The 19,021-nt window shown below is 38.0% G+C and overlaps 1 protein-coding gene across 5 annotated transcripts in view; it reads left to right on the top strand.

Annotated features, from left to right (window-relative positions):
• KIF1B (kinesin family member 1B) overlaps window positions 1-19,021 on the top strand; it is a 121,088-nt gene that overhangs the window by 38,315 nt on the left and 63,752 nt on the right. For 4 of the 5 annotated variants that reach the window (XM_087820120.1, XM_016214592.2, XM_016214593.2 and 1 more), the window contains exons 7-14: window positions 517-628; window positions 3,519-3,596; window positions 4,534-4,599; window positions 6,117-6,192; window positions 7,362-7,440; window positions 8,198-8,340; window positions 12,090-12,223; window positions 18,753-18,832. In XM_087820120.1, coding sequence (XP_087676246.1) covers window positions 517-628; window positions 3,519-3,596; window positions 4,534-4,599; window positions 6,117-6,192; window positions 7,362-7,440; window positions 8,198-8,340; window positions 12,090-12,223; window positions 18,753-18,832 — 768 coding nt within the window. Of the gene's footprint in view, window positions 1-516; window positions 629-3,518; window positions 3,597-4,533; window positions 4,600-6,116; window positions 6,193-7,361; window positions 7,441-8,197; window positions 8,341-9,242; window positions 9,285-12,011; window positions 12,224-18,752; window positions 18,833-19,021 lie in introns of all 5 variants that reach the window. The other variant, XM_016214596.2, reaches the window with a different exon arrangement.

Below are 19,021 nucleotides of genomic sequence, written 5' to 3'. Positions count from 1 at the left end.
GGCTAATGGCTGAGGTCTTTGGCACTTTTGAGCCCCTTTGTAGTTATTGTGGAGTCCTCTGATGCTTTGGTTGTGCTGGAGAAGTGAAGGCTTCAGCATATCCAGTGTCTATCTTCCTATCAAAACAATACACTGCTGAGACACAGTAGAACTTTAAGTTATACTATTAGATTTTGGACAAGTCATGCCAAAATGTTGCTTATCACAAGCCTGTGATAGTAATTGATTCTGGAATAAATGAGCGCCTAATAAAGAATAAAAATTAAATGCCTTGGTGGTTTCTGAAGGGACAGCTGGAGTATGAAAAGTGATTCTGAGGGAGTACCTCTGGAATTGGAGGGTAACTTGATAGACTCATAAGTAAAGTGTATTGAGAGCATTTTATGTGACAGTCTTGCAACCTGTGACTTAAAGTTGTTGCTTATGATTATTATGCCTGTAATGTGGAGCCTGCTGTCCCTTTTTACCTTCATCTAAGAATTCCTTTGTCACGTGGTCACCTTGATGTTTATTTAGGACAGTGGCAGCTACCAACATGAATGAAACAAGTAGCCGTTCCCACGCTGTGTTTACAATTGTTTTCACCCAGAAGAAACATGATACCGAGACCAACCTTTCCACTGAGAAGGTAGGAGAACTTCAGTCTCTGGGCTTGAGTTGTGTAGAGTGAGGATTTTCAGAAGCCCCTCTTGCAACCCTCTGCATTTTGTGGAAGGGATTTTTACTTAATGGAGGGTATTTTATACCTTCTGCTTATCGTTTTTATTCCTCTCTAAACCAGTTTTGAGCATGGGTTCCTAAGTTTCAAATTGCGAAACAGAAAATAGGATTAAGAAAAAACAATCCAAGACTTTGGCTATGGAAAACTTCTCTGTGCAAGAGAGTTAATTAAGTAGTTCTGTGGGAAGAAAACCCTTTTCTTCTCCTCAACTGGACCCTCTTAATTATCTTAATAGCTTCTTTGGTGTGTGTATTTTATTTTTTGAGCTCTGATGATGTTGCTGTGGGATTAAATGTTTAAGCAAACCATGAAGCAGACAAGATGTATTTTATTCTTGGAAAGTAAATAACTGCACAGCAGTTCTGATGTTCTTCAGATACCTTTGCTTGTTAATTTCTCATTTTCTACAGTGGTTAAATACGTAGACTTTGGAATTAAACTGCTTGCTTTAGATTCTGGCTTTGTCACTTTTCAGCAGGTTACTTAACCTCTTTGTGCCTCAGTTTCCCCAGCCTCATAGGATTGCTGAGAGGATTAAGTAGTATTATAGGTTAAGTGCATGTAATAGTGCTTGGCACAGAGTAACCACTTAATAAATGTTAATTTTATTGTTAATAATTTATGTTGAATTCTACTCTTCCTATATTCCTAAGTAGCATACAGCTGGATTTTCAATCTGAGGTTAGATTTACTATACTGGCAGTTGTAAAAGATCCTTTGCTTATAAACTTAGTTGTTTATGGTACAAATATCACTAGAAACTAGAATTACCTTTTACTTGGTGACTTATTTGTTTTCAGCTGAAAATTATTTTTAAAAATATACTCTTTCTTAGCAGAGTTTATAATATTAATGCTGTGTCCTAGTCAGTATTCATCCGAATGGCACCAAGAAGCACCTGTGTGAAAACTTTTTCTTTTCTTTTACTATGTCAAACCTACAAAAATAGTAATGTTAATCCTATAACCATAGCTCCTGGGATAATCCATTTTAGATATTTTGGTCTAAACTTTCTTGAAGTGTTAAAGTATAAATTTGGATCGCATATGTGTACACCTGTGAAAGCAATACTGCAGCCAGATAATGAGCATTTCTAGTACCCCAAAAAGCTGCTTCATGCCCCTTTGTAATCTAACTATATCCCTCCCTCCACCCCCGTCCTCAGGTAATCCCTGATCTGCTTTCTGTCACTATAGATTAATGTACATTTTTTTAGGATTTTATGTAAATGGAATCATACAGTATACTATTTTTTGTTTGTCTTCTCTCCTTAGCATAATGACTTAGAGATTCATCTGTGTTGTTGTGTGTATCAGTATTTCACTCATTTTCATGGTGATTAATATTCCATTGTACTGATGATATATCACAGTTTGTTCATTAATTCAGCTGTTGATGGGCATTTAAATTGTGTCCAGTTTTTGATCTTACAAATTAAGGTGCTGTGAACATTTGTGTGCAAGTCTTTGTGTGGATATTTGTTTTTTCTCTTAGCGAATACCTAGGAGTAGGGCAGTTGAATCTTACAGTAGATATATGTTGAGCTTCTTCAAAATCTGCCAAACTGTTTACCAATTTTTGTTATAAATGTTATAATGAAAAAATATCATTTTATATTCCCACATCAGTGTTTGAAAGTTCCAGTTTCTGGAAGCTTCATTTTTAAAATTTTTATTGGTTTATTTATTTTAATTCTCACCCAGGATATGTTTGGGATTTTTTTTTTAAATTGATTTTAGAGAGAGAGGAAGGGAGAAAGAGAGAGAAACATTGATGTGAGAGAGTAACATCGATGTGAGAGAGACACACTGATCGATTGCTTCCTGCACACACCCCAACCGGGGATTGAACCCACAACCTAGGTATATGCCCTGACTGGCAATTGAACCCGCCACCTTTCGGTTCACAGAACATTCCACCTGGCCAGGACTGGAAGCTTCATTTTTAATATGCCATTTAAGGAGTTAAAGAGTTTTATATATTTTTTCTTTTTTTAATTTTATTGAGATACAGCATAATCGACATACATTATATTTCAGGTGTACAACATAATGAATAGATATTTGTATATATTATGAAATGATCACAATAAGTCTAACATCCTTCACTATATATAGCTACAGAATTTTTTTTCTTGTGATGAGAACTTTTAAGATTTACTCTTAGCAACTTTAAAACATGCAATACAGTATTATTAACTGTAGTCATCATACTATTACATTATATCCCATGACTTACTTATTTCACAATTGGAAGTTTGTATCTTTTGACGCCCTTACCCTATTTTACCTACTCTCCCCGCAACCCCCAACTCCTTGCCTCTGGCAGTTACCTGTCTGTTGTTTGTATCTAACCCCCCCCCCCTCAAATTCCAAATATAAGTGAGATCATGTGGTATTTCTCTTTCTCTGTCTGACTTAGTTAACTTAACATAATGCCCTCATGGTTCATCCATGTTGTTGAAGATGGCAAGATTTAATTCTTTTCTATGACTGGGTAATATACCGTTTTATAGTGGCTGCAGAGTTTTACATATTTTTATATCATACCATTGTAAAATATGTTTATCATAAAATTATTTCTCTTGAACCAAGATAATTGCAATTAGCTTTGTACGTGCATGCTCTTTAAACTGACAAAAAAGGTATGTTAACTTTGTCTTATGTAGTATATAAGGGTCCTAATCAATATTTTTAGTCTTCTCTGTGCCTTAATCTTTTAATTTCCTGCCTCTAAATGTTTTCTACTTCTACCTTGCTTATTTTTTAATTGCCCCAATGTTATTGTTCTTTACCAGGTCAGTAAAATCAGCTTGGTGGATCTAGCAGGAAGTGAACGAGCTGATTCAACTGGTGCCAAAGGGACTCGATTAAAGGTATTTATTTTGCCTAACAAATGCCTGGTCAATAATTGTTCTGTAAGCCAGTAGGCCATATCTGGCCCGTCGCCTGTTTTTATAAATAAAATTTTATTGGGACACAGCCTCATCTATTTTTAAGCATTATCTGTGGTTGCTTTCATGCTACAATGGTAGGGTTGAGAAGTTTCGACAGAGACCATAATGGCCTACAAAACCTTTACAGAAAAATTTTACCGACTTCTGACCTATAACTTCAAAGAAAGGATAAGTTATACAACATAGTAATTTAGGAGAACTTCATAGTCCAGGTGAGAGTTGAATTGTATCTTGAGGAACAAGCAGAATTTGGCTAGATGAAAGTATGGGACAGTACTGGGAAGAGAGCACACAAGATCCAGATGTGGGCGGCCTGTGTGCCTCAACGGTTGAGCGTCGACCTAGGATCCAGGCGATGGAGGTTGATTCCTGGTCAGGGCACATGCCCAGGTTGCGGGCTCCATCCCCAGTGGGAGGCGTGCAGGAGGCGGCCTACCAATGACTCTCTCGTCACTGATGTTTCTATTTCTCTCTCCCTCTCCCTTCCTCTCTCTAAAATCAATAAAGATACTAAAAAAATTTAAAAAGATCCAGATGTGAGAATAAGCATGGATTCCTCTAGAGATATCCTAAACAAGAGCAGAAATTTTATGTTGGTGAATTCTGGGAAGAAGGCTGCATTTGTAAATTTTTGGTGCATAAAATTCTCAAAGATACTTTAGAACCGTGCATTAGACATGTGGTCCTGGCATGTTATCAAGTGGAGAGGAGGGAAGATTGAGAGTTAAAGGAGGTTTTTAGAATTCATGGTCATAAACTAATAATACAAGTATGTGGCTAATTGTATTTTATCTATTATATATGATGTGGTAATAGTAGAAATTCTTAATTCTTTCATGTTTGGAATTGATTTCAGGAAGGAGCAAATATTAATAAGTCTCTTACAACTCTGGGCAAAGTCATTTCAGCCTTGGCAGAGGTGGTAAGTGTTACACTTCATTGTAAGGAAAATTTTGTCTGTTCAGCAAATGTACTTGACAGATATTTTATTATTTATGACAGCTGTCCTTTTTTTGGCCCTCTTATGTAATTTTACCTTTCTTCTTCTAGAGCTTTTCGATGAGATATGAGATACAATACACTTTGTATTAAAAGTAAAAGAGATTAAAAAGAATGAAAGTAAACATAGATCTGTATAAGCTAGAGTAAGGACTAGGTCTTTACAAAGACCTAAGGTTTGACTATTTTTTGAGCCTTATTTCATATTCATAAAAAAACTACAAGTATTTTTGTATGTTCTTTTTCTATACAATCTTTGCTAAGTAGGATGTAGTACTTTTTGGAGTATTTTGAACAGTTTGCCTTAGTAAATGCTGTTGCTTTAGGGTCCAGTAATGTATTTTTAAGAGTTTATTATTTCTTACCCCTTAATAGTGGAACACTAAAGCTGAAACAATTTTTATATAAAGGGCTTCATTATTTACGTTAGAAGCTAAGAAAATGTTAGTCATGTGTGTTCTGATTTAGTTTAGTACTTTATTTGAATCCTTAAAAAGAATTAAATGCTTTTTTGCTTACCCCTGAGAGATCATATTCAATTTATGACTTAAAATTTTCTGCATGGAGGCTTACCCTGGTTCTCCTTCTCTCAAATGCTTCCATCTGTAGGATAACTGCACCAGCAAGGTACGGTGGGGGTCGATAGACGTGAACTAGCTGTAGAGTCAGTTGTGATGATTTTAGATCCTCAGCAGAGTGTATGGCACATAAGTAGGAACAGGACCATTAAAAGAATTCTTACTTGTTTTCTGGCTCTGGAATTTAGAATTGCTCTTTAGAGTGTCCATGAATCATGAGACTTCACAGCAAAATTTATTTAGGGCAACGATGTGCTTTGGAGAAGGAATTCAGAATAAAGGAAAAAGAAATTTTAGGAAATTTCTGCATTGTGTTATCTTACAATATTTCTTGTAGTGCTCTATAGGACTCTATCTTGAGGAAGTCTATAAACCTCTCAAAAGGACAATAAAAGAAATTTCTTAAGGGTACCATTCTAAAACATAGCTGGCTTCTTGAAATTATTAGTATAGTTTTCTTAAACCTCTTTGTATTATTTTTACTTGTTTCCTACCATGAAAAGTCATGGGTTATTTAAATGATTTAGAAAAATTTTTTCTCACCCTGCCAGCGTGGGTCAGTTGGTTGACTGTCCCACGCAGCAGGAGGTCGCCGGTTCGATTTCCTGTTGGGGCACATGACCAGGTTGTGTAGCTCATTATACTGTTGTGTATGTTACAGATTTTTCAAGATAAAACATTAAAAGAAACAGTTACTTTATTATATGAGCTTTGGGTGTTGTGAAGAATTGAAGCTGTGAGTGTTAAATTTCTACAGTGAGGATTCTGTAATTTAATTTACTTGAGAATTTTAGACTGGTTTGCCTTTCGTGTGAATTTTTTCTCCTTAACAACACTGAGACCATTTCTTTCTGTTTAATAGAGTAAGAAGAAGAAGAAAACTGATTTTATTCCCTACAGGGATTCTGTACTTACTTGGCTCCTTCGAGAAAATCTAGGTATGTCGACTACTGGTGTGTAATTACCTTTTTGATTTAAGCTGGCTGAATTTGCACAACTTTATTTAAATCAGGGTTTTCTCCCTTATGTTGTTGACTTCAGGACACAAACTGTGGAGTAGTTGTCTTCCTCACTACATACCTTCCAACTATTGCTACTTCTGCCTCTGAAAACTCCATGTTCCTTTCAGGCGCATCATGTAATCAGATGTCACCAACCCTTATTCATTTTTATGATGTTTTAGGACCTTTATTCACTGTATCTTTAGCCCCTTTCCCTTCTTGACGAGAAGGAGGGAGTGATCAGCTGCTTCAAACATTGGTGATAGAAAGAAGAGGCTGAGCCGTAGCCGGTGTGGTCGTGGGTTCAGTTCCCAGTTAAGGGCATGTACCTGGGTTGCAGGTTCAGTCCCCTTCCCCAGTGGGGCTCATGCGGGAGGCAACCGATTGATGTTTCTCTCTCACATCAATGTCTGTCTGTCTGTCTCTCTTTCTTCCTTCCACTCTAAAAAAAAAAATCAAGAGGAAAAGAAATCCTCACATGAGGATTAACCAAAAAGAAACAAAAAAAAGAAGAGGCTAAGAATAGCCTATTGGGCCACCCACGTCACCAGTGCCTCTCACATTGCTAAGAGCAGTTTTGGTGAAGTGGCTGAGGTCTTGATTGGTGTGGGAAGAGGGAAACTGGACACAGTAGATCCAGACACCAAGATTTGGTTCACTGCCTGACATAGGGACATTCAAGAGATTTGTTGACTTTTTGTTTTTTAAATTCTCACCCGAGGTTATTTTTTCCATTGCTTTTCAGAGAGACTGGAAGGGGGAGAGAGAGAGGAAGAGGAAGAAGGCAGGAGAGAGAAGGAGAGGGAGGGGGAGAGAGAGAGAGAGAAGCATCAATGTGAGAGAGACACATCGATTGGTTGCCTCCCGCACTTGCCCTGACCAGGGCTGGGGATCAAGCCTGCAACTGAGACACATACCCCCGGCTGGAATTGAACCCGGGACCCTTCAGTCCTCAGGCCAACACTAACCACTGAGGCAGACTGGCTAGGACTGTTGACTTTTGATTAAACCTGAGCATCTGAGGTTGTGCTCTCTGATCTGACACATTCAATAAAATTTTTCTAAAATGAGTGTGATTTGAAATAAATCATGATTGATCTTTTTAGGTGGCAATTCTCGGACTGCAATGGTTGCTGCTCTGAGCCCAGCAGATATCAACTATGATGAAACTTTGAGCACTCTGAGGTACTCCAGTTTGATTCCAATAGCTAAGTAGAGCACAATGCTACATTAAGTCATTTTGTTAGGCCATGCATTTTCTTACGCTGTGTGGTAGTCATTTATGTAAGTAATGATTCGGCCTTCTCATAACAGGGAAAATGTGGAGGGGAAGAAAGAGATTTTTATTATAACAGAATTGACCTGTTTATGGTTTTCAGTTTCAGTGGGAAAGGCAGAAACTTTTTCATAGGAAAAATATTAAAATTGTTCAAGTGAGATATTTGGATAACTTTTAGATAATAGTGAAAGTTTTTTTTATAATATTCATATTTATAAAAAGTGTCCCTTTTGGTGGTTGTCATTATAGAAACGCTCAAGTCGTAAAAAATAATGTAACATTAAAAACAATTTGTGACAGAACGTTTAATAGAATATTTCTATATATGAATAGATTTCATTATTTTAATCTCAAACTTTCTTAACTCTTCTCTCATTAAAGACACTTTTGATATAATGAAAGGAACACTATATAGTCTGACAAATCATTTTTCAGCCCTTTCTCTGGTATTTATATCCTTTGTGATCTTGAGTAAATCACTTAAATTCATCTGAGCTTTTTTCTTCGTCTTTATAAGGTACTGTAAAACTTTATACAGATGTATTATTATTAAGGCCCATAAATGTGTAAATACTCAAGCTGTTTGCTTTAGAAATAATGGTATGTTACTTATGAGAAATAGAACATCTGAGGAATGGCAAAAATGAATCTTTTTGGATTTAGATATGCAGATCGTGCAAAACAAATTAAATGCAATGCTGTTATCAATGAGGACCCCAATGCCAAGCTTGTCCGTGAATTGAAGGAGGAGGTGACCCGACTGAAGGACCTTCTTCGTGCTCAGGGACTGGGAGATATCATTGATAGTAAGTGAATTAAGGATCCATACAAAATCTAATCCTTTCCTCTTCAGGGTTCTTATATTTAAATTTAGATTTAAGGAACTTGATGAAGCTAGATGGTAGTGAAAGGGTTTTTTGGTTTTTTCTTCCTAAAAGAAAAACAATGAAAATTATCTCAGAATTTTTTATATACATGGTATGCACCGGGATATCCATTTGAACTCATGTAATTAATTTTTCATGAATATGTCACTACTTGTATTTTTATTAGATTTCTATTTTAGATCAGCAGTGAAATTTATTTGGAATGTTAAGCTTATTCTGAGAAACCAATCACTTCATAAAAATGTTATTTGGAATTTGTGTTATGGGCTTCTCTGGATTAATGTAGTAGCAGTGATATATGTGTGAATGCTTCCTACGCTGCTCCTTATGAACATATGAAGGGGGGAATATCCAGTTCATCTTAAGTTCAAGAATTAGACTTCCAGATAATATTTCTTACAATGTTGTCTTAAAATGAACCTAATTTTAATCTAACTCATTTGTTTTAAAATGAATCTACTTATGTCTGATGAGGCATAATGTCTAATTAGAAGTTTTCTTAAGTGAGTTAACTAGATTATTCAAGTAGAATAGTATTTGACTTTACTTAATACAGCATATTTATGTTTTTTTGAGTGTAAAATTAATTTATATTTTTTGGAATTCTAATAAGATTCTCCAGGCCTCTTCTGGTTTTCTAGTTTAGTTTGTCTTACTGATTAGCACTTGATTTTAGATGAATCAGTTTATAAAATGATAATATATTCTGTGTTAATATTTACATCTCTCCAAATGCCAAAATACTGCTCTGTTCCCCCTCTGTGTCATGGCTGAACCTGAACTTTGACCCTTCTTGTATTTTCCCTCCTGCTTACCTTCAGTTGATCCATTGATCGATGATTACTCTGGAAGTGGAGGCAAATGTGTGTATTTCATATATCGGTCATTTCCAGTACTCTGATTTGCTAATCTGTCTCTGCTGGATTAGCTTTAAAATGAGCTTTGCATGCCAGCAGTTCTAACTGTGAAATCCCAGACAGAGCATACTGTATGTAGATTCAGAAATGATCCTATTTTTGCCCTTCTACAGTCAGCAAAGCAATCTTTGCTGAATCTCAGTTTGTGTCTTGAATAAAGTCAAGAGGCTTAAGAATCTTGTGTTGCTTCTACCCTTCAGTTTTTCTACTTACGTGATTAAACTGAATCCAAAGTCATAGATGATGTGATGATAGCAGCTCAGGTTTATCAAGTGTTTATAATGTCAGGCCCTGTTGTATTATGTAGGATATATTATCTAATTTAATCCTTTCAGTAACTCGAGAAGTTCCATTATACCAACTTACCAATGAGAACACTGCTACCTGGAGTGGTTAGTTGGGTACTGAAATCCCATGGTTTCTGTGTGGTCAGGTTGGGTAGTGTAACTCAGAGCCCTAGCTTTAAATCAGTATTACACCTTGTTTGCTCTTGAGATCTTTCAAATTGGATTATTTAATAGAAAAATCCTTTTTACTTAGCTGTATAATTCTGACCCTGAGTGTATGTATAATTAATTAAAGATAGTCACTTCCAGTTGGGGAGACTGTGCTTGAGCAGCTCTGTGAATGTTGGATTAGCCCTCACCTGTTCTTATGCTAAGTTGGCTTCCTCAGTATCTTGGGCCTCAGCTTACTTGATAGTTAGGTAAACTTATTTTTCCTTTTTCATGAATTACAAATTATAAAAACTTATATGAATAGAATTTGTGCTTGAAACGAGGACCTTTTAAAAGAATCACACATTACTCTTTCCACATATATCAAGTAGGTGAGGAAATAATTTCTTACCCTTTTAAGATAATTTATTGAGGAATTGTTATCTTAGAAGAAATGAAGAATATTGATGTGGGGGGGTTAAGTTTTAGATTTTTATTGATTTGTTGGCTTGACAGAGAGTGAGGAAATACATAGGAGAATCCAAATGTAGCCCTGGCTGCTGTGATGAAGTTAGGCCTTGAGGACACCAAAACATTCTAACTCAGAGTGACTCTTGGACTGGAATGGCTCTGTCTGAGATTTCCAAAGCTGACCGACACTGGTGTGGGAGACACCATCTTGTTCTTGCTTTGTGCTCCCAGAGGTGCTGCTGCCAGCTTGTTGCCTCGCTCTTTCCTGAGCAGCTGTGGCATCTCCCTGAAAGCTGTGCATGACTTAACATTTAATTCTGTATCGTGCAGGAAAGCAGCCCTGACCACTTCTGAATTTGCATTTCGATCTACTACTCTTAATTCCTTTTAGGGCCTGCATGTATCAGTTGGACCGTCTAACTCCATCCTGCCTATTTCCCACCTTGCTGCCATCACCTGATGGCTAATTTTTTTGCTCCAGTTCCTATCCTGCTTTTAAAACTTGCTTGTTTTCCTATGTTCTGTATTTGCAGATGGTGGTTTTCAAACTGTCTTGAAGCAATCACTAGTTTTAAGGGGCTTCAAGAATGGGCTTTGGTTAACTAGAGATCAATAGGCCAGAGAGAACTTAACAGTATTTTTTTCTGATCGGTATTGACTTGTATTCTTTAAAGAAAACTTAGTTTTGATGTGAATCTTAAGGAGTGTAGATTTTCTCAAGTTAAAAAATGAGCTAATTTAAAAATAGGAATGCACCAGTACCTATGGTTTTTCTCAGGTGTCTATTTGAGAAGGATGATTACAGAAGAAAAGTACAAACAGTGGATTATAGAATTTCGTTGTTTGTGGCTTGTTTGCCCAAACTAAGTTTAGAAGCAAAATCTATAGCTCTATTGAAGACCTTAGTAAATGAAAGTATGTTCCTAAAACTTGCGTTTTGCAATGCACTGGGAACTTGGCTCACCAGTGACTCACGGTCGTACGGGTAGGAAAAGCGAGAGCCTTCCTTAGCAAATCCTCAGCCTTGGTTTTTGTGCGCTCTGACAGATGGCTGTAAACCACACCACGTTCACTTATCTGCTAATTGTTCTTCCCTGTTGAGGCAGTCAGTCAGCCAGCCCTAAGTTCCTAACAGGGATTTACACAAAATTCCTGTCATTTCTACTGTTACCTCTCCTTTTTAAAAAGGTGTATTTAAAAAATTCTTTTTAACATTTTGAAATGTTGCTAAACAAAGGACACTGCTAAGTGCTCAGATTTTTGTTTTAACTGAAACATTTTGGGGGGAATTTTTGCTGACTGCTATAAAACCCTGGGCCCGATATGTATTGTTATTGATAAATAAGTGGTCGTCGCTTTTCCCTTACTGTGACAAGCTACTGGCATTTACTAGTAGTATGAATCTAAGGCATTGTAGGTTTGGAGCCACAGAAGGAACAGGAGGGATGTAGCAAAGCTGTTTAGGGAGAATGCCTAAGCACTATCCTTTGAGGCCCTACTACATACTACAACATTAACCTATGCTGCACTTTTAGTTTCTAAATTCAGAATTAGTTCTTACCCTCTAGGATATCAGTGTTAAAGACAGACATGTTTTAGAACTGCCATCTAGAACAGTTACAACTTGTCTTTGTATTATAACACGTCTTTGTCTTGGCACTTTAATGCTTTCCTTTCTTACACGGGTGTTCCTTCCTGTCTTTTTTCTTTCTCTTCCTTTCCCTTTTTTCCACTTTTTCTGCCTTCCCTTCTTTCCGTCTCCCAGATCTGAAAGATTTTCAGAACAATAAGCATAGGTACTTGCTAGCCTCTGAGAATCAACGCCCTGGCAATTTTTCCACAGCATCCATGGGGTCCCTTACTTCGTCTTCATCTTCCTGCTCACTCAGTAGTCAGGTGGGCTTCACATCTGTGACCAGTATTCAGGAGAGAATCATGTCTACACCTGGAGGAGAAGAAGCCATCGAACGTCTAAAGGTGAGTGAGATTCAGACTGAACGGAAGGATTCTGTAGTTCACAAGGCAGAATTCGGACTAAAAATCACTGAGATTTGGGTTCAGCATATGTAAGAGCTTTCTGACTTTTACAGGTGCCCTGAAAATGGAATTTACTACTTTGTAAGATAATTTCAGTTAACCAGAATGCTTGAGTGTAACATGGCCAGGCAGAGTGTGAGAGATGCAAGAGCAGGTCATAGGTTGGCCATGCAAAGTAACTAATAAGTAGAAATGTCCATTAGTTCTGAGGTAGTTTATAAGTCACAATGAAATTGTTTAGCTAGGAATTTAGTTGAAAGCTGATTCATTGAAAACATTTGGTTTCATTGGAAGAATTTTATGTAGAGTCATGCATTTATTTAGTAAAATAATACACAATTAAAAGAGAGTTTGGACATTCAAGAAGCAATACCAGGTTTATTCAGACATTTGAAGTGACATCTTTTGGAAGTCCATAGAAAGCCTTAGAACCTTGCGGTCACTGTCGGGGAAGGCCTGTTTCCTCCTGGGCTGGTACACATGGGGTCAGAGGCCTTGGTGCTGTGCACTTGAGTCCTGCATGTGCAGGTCACCTGCCCTGGCACTCAGCTTTACTTACCCAGCCTGTTGCTGGCTTGGCCAGGTACTTTCTTGCCTTTCTCCATGAATGTGGAAGTTAGGAACAGCAACTGACTCATAGGTTCTTCCTTCCCCCTCAATGACTACAGTGAGAGCAGACAGTTGTCACCTGTGGTGCCATCTGTCGAGTCACTGTGACAGCATCTCAGGTGCTTTTTCTTTCCTTGCTTGTCAACTTCAGGATGATGGTTTGATTCGTATCTTTTGGCCTTTGTGTTCAGTAGTGCCAGAGTAGGAAAAACAAGGGAAGTTGCCCTCATGCTGCCAGCTAACAGTTCCGTTCGCATCCATGACTGCTGCTCCTTCAGGGACTGGGAGAGCGGTGACACTCTGACAGACTAATGATTGAAAAGGTTTGCTGAGTCTTTTCACCACTAAAAGGAATTAAGCTTGATAACTGAAGATGGCAAATGCTTTCACTTCAGTTTTCAGGTGAGGCTGAGAAAGATTTTTATGTGAAGAATGGGCTTCTACTTCTTAATCAGCCTGCCTTTTTCCCCTTGGCATTTTACTCCTAAAATAAGGTGCTTTGGAAACCAAAGTAATACTCTTGTATCTTCCTCCAGAACATGTTAGTGGAAAGTGGCTGAAGTTCTGAAATACCTGGCAAAGGGAGAGGGAGCGAGAAATCTTTTCACAATGCAAATTGAAGGGTAATTTCTGCTGTTGTAAAAATAACTTTGAAATATTAAGACTTTAGTGAAGCCCTGGGCAGGAAGGCTTTCCTCACATAATTTATCACGTAGACATCAGTGACAGAGGTGCTGTGCAGCACCCCCTGTGGGGCATGCAGGGGCTCTGTGGGAAGGTAAAGGGAAGCCTCCCACTTACTATTTAATATAAAATGTTCTTTCTCTTTGGGAATTTTGAATCTTACTATTTGCTTATTAAAAGCCTTGGTGTACAGATGAGGTTACACTTTCCTTTAACACACATCTTGATGTAAAAGAGAATTTTCTTCCTACCTGCCAAGTGGGTCCAACTGAAAATAATGTTGAATGTTAGGATTCAAGGCATTAACCAGATTCTGAAGAATTAGGTCATCCAGTGTCTTCCAAATAGTTCCTAGGGAATAACACCGCCGTTACGCAGGGCACCCTCCCCCCCCAACCTCCCTACTTCCCACCAAAAACAAAACAAACTATCATCAGAAAGTATAAGCACTTAACTTTTAAATATCATCAGAAAGTAATACATTTCTCCATTTTAATTCTCCTTTAAGCCAACATGAGTGAAATATTCCATTTTCCCTACCTTTAGAAAATAGCTTCTTTGCCTTCAGTCTTGAGTTGTGCAGCATAGTAGTTCACTGAAGCCTAAGGGCCTTAGTTCTGCTCTCGGTCTGTGAATGGTGAGAATTTCATTCTGGCAGACCTGCATTTTAATGCTGCAGGCAGATAACATTCTGCATCCACAGAAAGGTGGTGGTTTTATGATAGAAATGCTTGAGAATTTCTCATTTTTGGATTATTTCATTGTTGAGTGTGAAGGAGCTGCATTTCTAAGACATGACACTGTAAGAGAAAAAGAACGTAATGGAAACAGTAATAGAAGAGGTCCGTTCATTTTCCCAACATTTTATTTCCCTTTGCTTCTCAAAAAAATGATCAGTTGGTAGAATACTTTTACACAGGGTGTTGCTGTAGCTTTGTTCATTGAATAGTCTATTTTCATATGGAAGAGGTCGGTCCATGTTACCCCATCATAATATCCTGAGACCTTCATAAACCTCTCTGGCAAAACAGAATGACGTGTAATTGCTTTCAGTTTTTAGTTACAATTCAAACTGAGTTGAAATGTATGTATCCTTGATTTAGATTCCTATTCATTAAGTTTTTAAATATGTAGTTATAGCCACTGTGTGGTGGCTCTGGTGCTTGTTTATTAGTCTGGCATCAAAGTCAGTACTGTGAGTGCCATTGCTTAGGCTTGTACTATAAATACCCACAAATATCCATTACAGAAGCACGTAGGGCAAATGCTGTGCTAGGCAGCTCGTGGGCCCCACACTTGGAACTCACTTATGAAGCATGCTGTGTTCAGTACAGTAAAACCTTGGCCATCTGATGGCTTCAAGGAATGTTCCATGTATAAGCACTTAACTTTTAAATAGCATAATTTAAACTAATTTTTTTCATGGAAATTTTTCTGACTTGTTTTGTAGATTTCTCTGCCACCATAACTGAATCATGGCCAAGAGATTAAATTATATTTAGCCATATAAACATAATTATTAACCAATGCTGTATACTTTGCTAGACATATATGATCTGAGACTAAAACTGAATGACACCTGAGCCCAGTATTCCTTGGAGCTTAAAAAAAAAAGTTCCTGATGTCATTCTGCTTTTTGGGATTTTTTTTATGTGTAGTACCTGTAGAAAGGAAGGACCTTTTAAAGATTTAGTCTCCTTAACTCCTCATTTCTTAAGTGTGAATTCCATTTTGGTTTCATCTTAAAGTAGACTTCTAGAGTGGGTTGTGGGCAGACTGGACGCCACTGTGCCAGGCTTGCCTGCAGAGTGAGTTGATAACTCAGAGGCTGAAAGCTGTCATCCTGTCGGCATCTCTGTTTTATTCATACTGTTTGTTATTCAGGCTTGAGGAAAGGATATCCTTCACTCTTTATTGACTTATGGTGAGCTTTTTGTAGAATATTTTTTTTAAAGCCTATCAATTCTGCCTTACTTGAAGAAAAACCACTAAGAGTTAAGAAACCCAGTTCTAGACCTGGCTCAGGAAGAAGTGTGGCCTCAGCTTAACTGCTTAGTTTCTCTGATCCTCAGTTTCTTTATCCTTAGAATGGTTCTGGAATAAATGGTTTTCCCAGCACTGAAGTTTTGTTGATAAGGTACTCAATATCATTTTTTCTAACCTTTCTTCAAAGTTTTTAAAAATAGTGTTCTGAACAATATAAACATTTCAACTTGAAGCAGTATTGAAAAATAAAAGCTTACTCATGAAATCTCTTTTCTACAAAGAGATCATATTCTGATTTACCCTCCAGGTGGAAAGTAAAATTAGAGAGGTCACAGAGTTGGCAGCAAAATGGTAAGAGGATTCCTAGACAGTAACTTTGCTTCCTTAGGAGGGTGAGTTTACAGTTGTCCCAAAATAGAATTGCTTTAATCTAGCCAGATAAATCTCTGCTCGACATGGTCTTTTTCTGAAAACCAACCAGGGAAGAAAACTATCCCCTGGCTCACTTCATATTCCGTAACGAACATCAGTGGCCTGTGGGCCGCCCCGTGTACTAAGCACTAGCATGAGTGCTCTGGTTTGGTCAGGGGCATCCTATTCTGTTTCTTTGTTTTCAAAGTTGTCCTTTTGAGACTATAACGGTTTCTACCTAGCTGTCATTAATAAGCCTTAATATCATATAGGTTATGGTGCCAGCTTGCCCTTTTACAGTTATTTGCAGAAGCATTTAACACTACCCTGTTAGAGTTGTTGAGTAGCTTTTGTGATGCATTATAGACACTATTGACCGCTTGGTACCTGGCACACTTCCTTTCCTGGCTGGCTTACTGCTTGCCGAAATTGTATGGATTTTTCTTGGTTGCTGGCCCTCTCTCGTGGCATGTTGGTTCCTCACTGAGCTTTAGAGTTGCACATGCGCTGCATATTAATCATTCCTATTGGAGTACTGTGTAGAGATGCCATTCAGGTGGTTCTCAGCCTGTGCATGTTTGGAGGGTTAATGAGAGCCGATTGGATGGTTTTGTCTCCTTTTCTTCACACACCCCCCACCCTCAGACTTGTTCCTGCCTAAACTGACCCCTTTTTTTCCTGAAAGTGCACCTCCTACATAGCCCCCTTTTGTATCAACCTTACTGACGCCCATGCTGGTTCTAACTTTTCGTAGTTCTTAGTTGTGCTCTTTGCCTAGCTTAGCTAGTTGTGGTCATAACAGTTGTTGCTGTTACTGCCCTTCTTCCTCTCCCCCTCCTCCATCATCGTCGTCGTCATCGTCATCGGGCTCTCCAGTCTGTTTCTTCTGACTCCTGTGATTTTTTGCTTTTGCAGCTGCTGCCTTGACTCTTGACTCTTGGCTGTTTTACGTGCTCCTCTGCCAACACCAGACACCTAAGGTTTATTGCGTTACATAGTCACAGTTTCTCTCTATGTAATTATGTTCTGGGATCCCAGAGACTTCTTACCTTAGCCTGTTAAATGAATCATACTATTTTGTGAACTGTTAAGACTTTTTAATCACTATCAGTATTATCATCACTGTTATTACATTATCATCATTATCATCATCATCATCTTTCTCATTTTGTCTCCATAAATAGCATTTTCTCCTACCTTTTGCATAGGCTTATCTCCCGTTTTGATGCTCCCTCTCCCTCCATTAGTCAGTTGCTACTTGTCCTTCATTCATCGATATGAGCATCATTCAGCCCTGACTCACCCGCCCTCCAGCGACCTTTTAATACTTCAATTCTAGCACTTAGCACAGTGCTCTGTTGTTCTCTTGTACCCCACCCACTCACAGTCCTCGAACATGCTGCTCTAGCCACGCTGTTGTTCCTGGAAAATTCCAGGCATTTCCTACCTGTTCCCTCATACACTCACGTGGCAGCACCTGCTCACATAGAACCTTGTCAGTGAGCCCCGTCCTGACGACCCCGCTCCACATTGCTCCCTCACTACCCCTCCAACATTCCTTTCCTTCCTTGCTTTATTTTTCTCCAAAGCACTTATTATAGTCTGCCATACTATATACTTGACGAATTGATTATAATTGATTATTTCAGTCTCTTTACTAGAATGTAAGTCTCATGCAGGCAGAGATTTTGTTCCCTGCCATACCCCTAAGTTGCCTAGAATAGGGCTTGGCATAAAATTGGGTTATATATAATTATTGAATAAATGAATCATCAGTTACTTCTCTCTCTCTCCTTGGTATACAGTAAACTCCTTAAGAGCAGGAAGGATGTTTTATTTCTTATTTTTTGGTGTATACTAAACACTCAACAAGAAATTAGGAAGTTGTCGCTCAGTGGCAAAATGCTTTCAATTGAGATTAGTGCTAAACTTTTATATAGTGGGCATTGGTTTGTGTGCAGAAGGTATTGTGTTGTAGGGAAGGAAAAATATTTTTCCTTCTAACCTTCTAGGTTCTTGTCTGTGGCCACTGACAAAAGGCAGATTAATAAGAGAAAAGCATACACATTTATTTAATAAAAATTTGACATGACACAGGAATCTTTGTAAGAAGTGTTAAACATAAGCATTAAGCTTGATGAAGACTGAAACGTTGTGGGAAAATGTGATAGAGCAGAGGGGTGTGAACTAAAAATAGTAAATGGGGGGAAACTTACCAAGGCCTGTTTGTTCAGATTCCTCCTTTCCTCCAGGTATAGGGAGGGCACCCTTTCTGAGGCCCTAATAACCTGCTTCAGGAGGAGATCAGAGTCCTTCCTGCACATAGCATTTTTCAAATTACTTCAGCTTAAAATATTTAGTACTCCAAGATGCCATGTTTTAGGGGAGCATGTTCTGAACCCCATCAGTGTTATCGTGAAATTATAGTGAAACAAAAGCAATGAATACCTTTGGGGACTTTATTCGTTTGTAGAAGTGGATGTCAGAAATAGTGCCTTGCATATTGGGGTGTTAATATTACCCTTCACACAAACACACACTATTAAGGTATTTTTATTAGGACTTAAGAAAATTAATATATCTGGGATTGATTTAGTGTTAGGCCTAGTCTTTATGATTCTTTCTTTACATATTAAGAAAGGAAAAAAATTCATCATATTAGATTCTGCCTCGTGTTCTCAAAGGACATCATCATCTGCTTCTTGTTGTCTCCTTCCTAGACATGCTGTGTTAAATTTTGACACTGTTTGCCACTTTAACTGTGGACTTCCTCCCGTAGGAATCAGAGAAGATCATTGCTGAGTTGAATGAAACCTGGGAAGAGAAGCTGCGTAAAACAGAGGCCATCAGAATGGAGAGGTCAGGAGGTTAAACTCTGGGATGTTTCTAAATTTTCTAGGGAATTTTTATTACTTTTATAGTAAGAAAAGATAAAATAGAAGTTAAAAACAAAAAATCTTCTATCCCAAAACAAAACAAAAAAATAAGCCTGGCTGGGGACTTTTGGCCAGATGAATTTACACTTTCAAGTGAAATTCACATATTTAA

The sequence above is a fragment of the Miniopterus natalensis genome, chromosome 9, assembly GCF_054644295.1.
Source record: "Miniopterus natalensis isolate mMinNat1 chromosome 9, mMinNat1.hap1, whole genome shotgun sequence".
Taxonomy (NCBI): Eukaryota; Metazoa; Chordata; class Mammalia; order Chiroptera; family Miniopteridae; genus Miniopterus; species Miniopterus natalensis.
The sequence above is the reverse complement of the archived record's forward strand: the minus strand, read 5'-3'. Positions and strand labels throughout refer to the sequence as shown.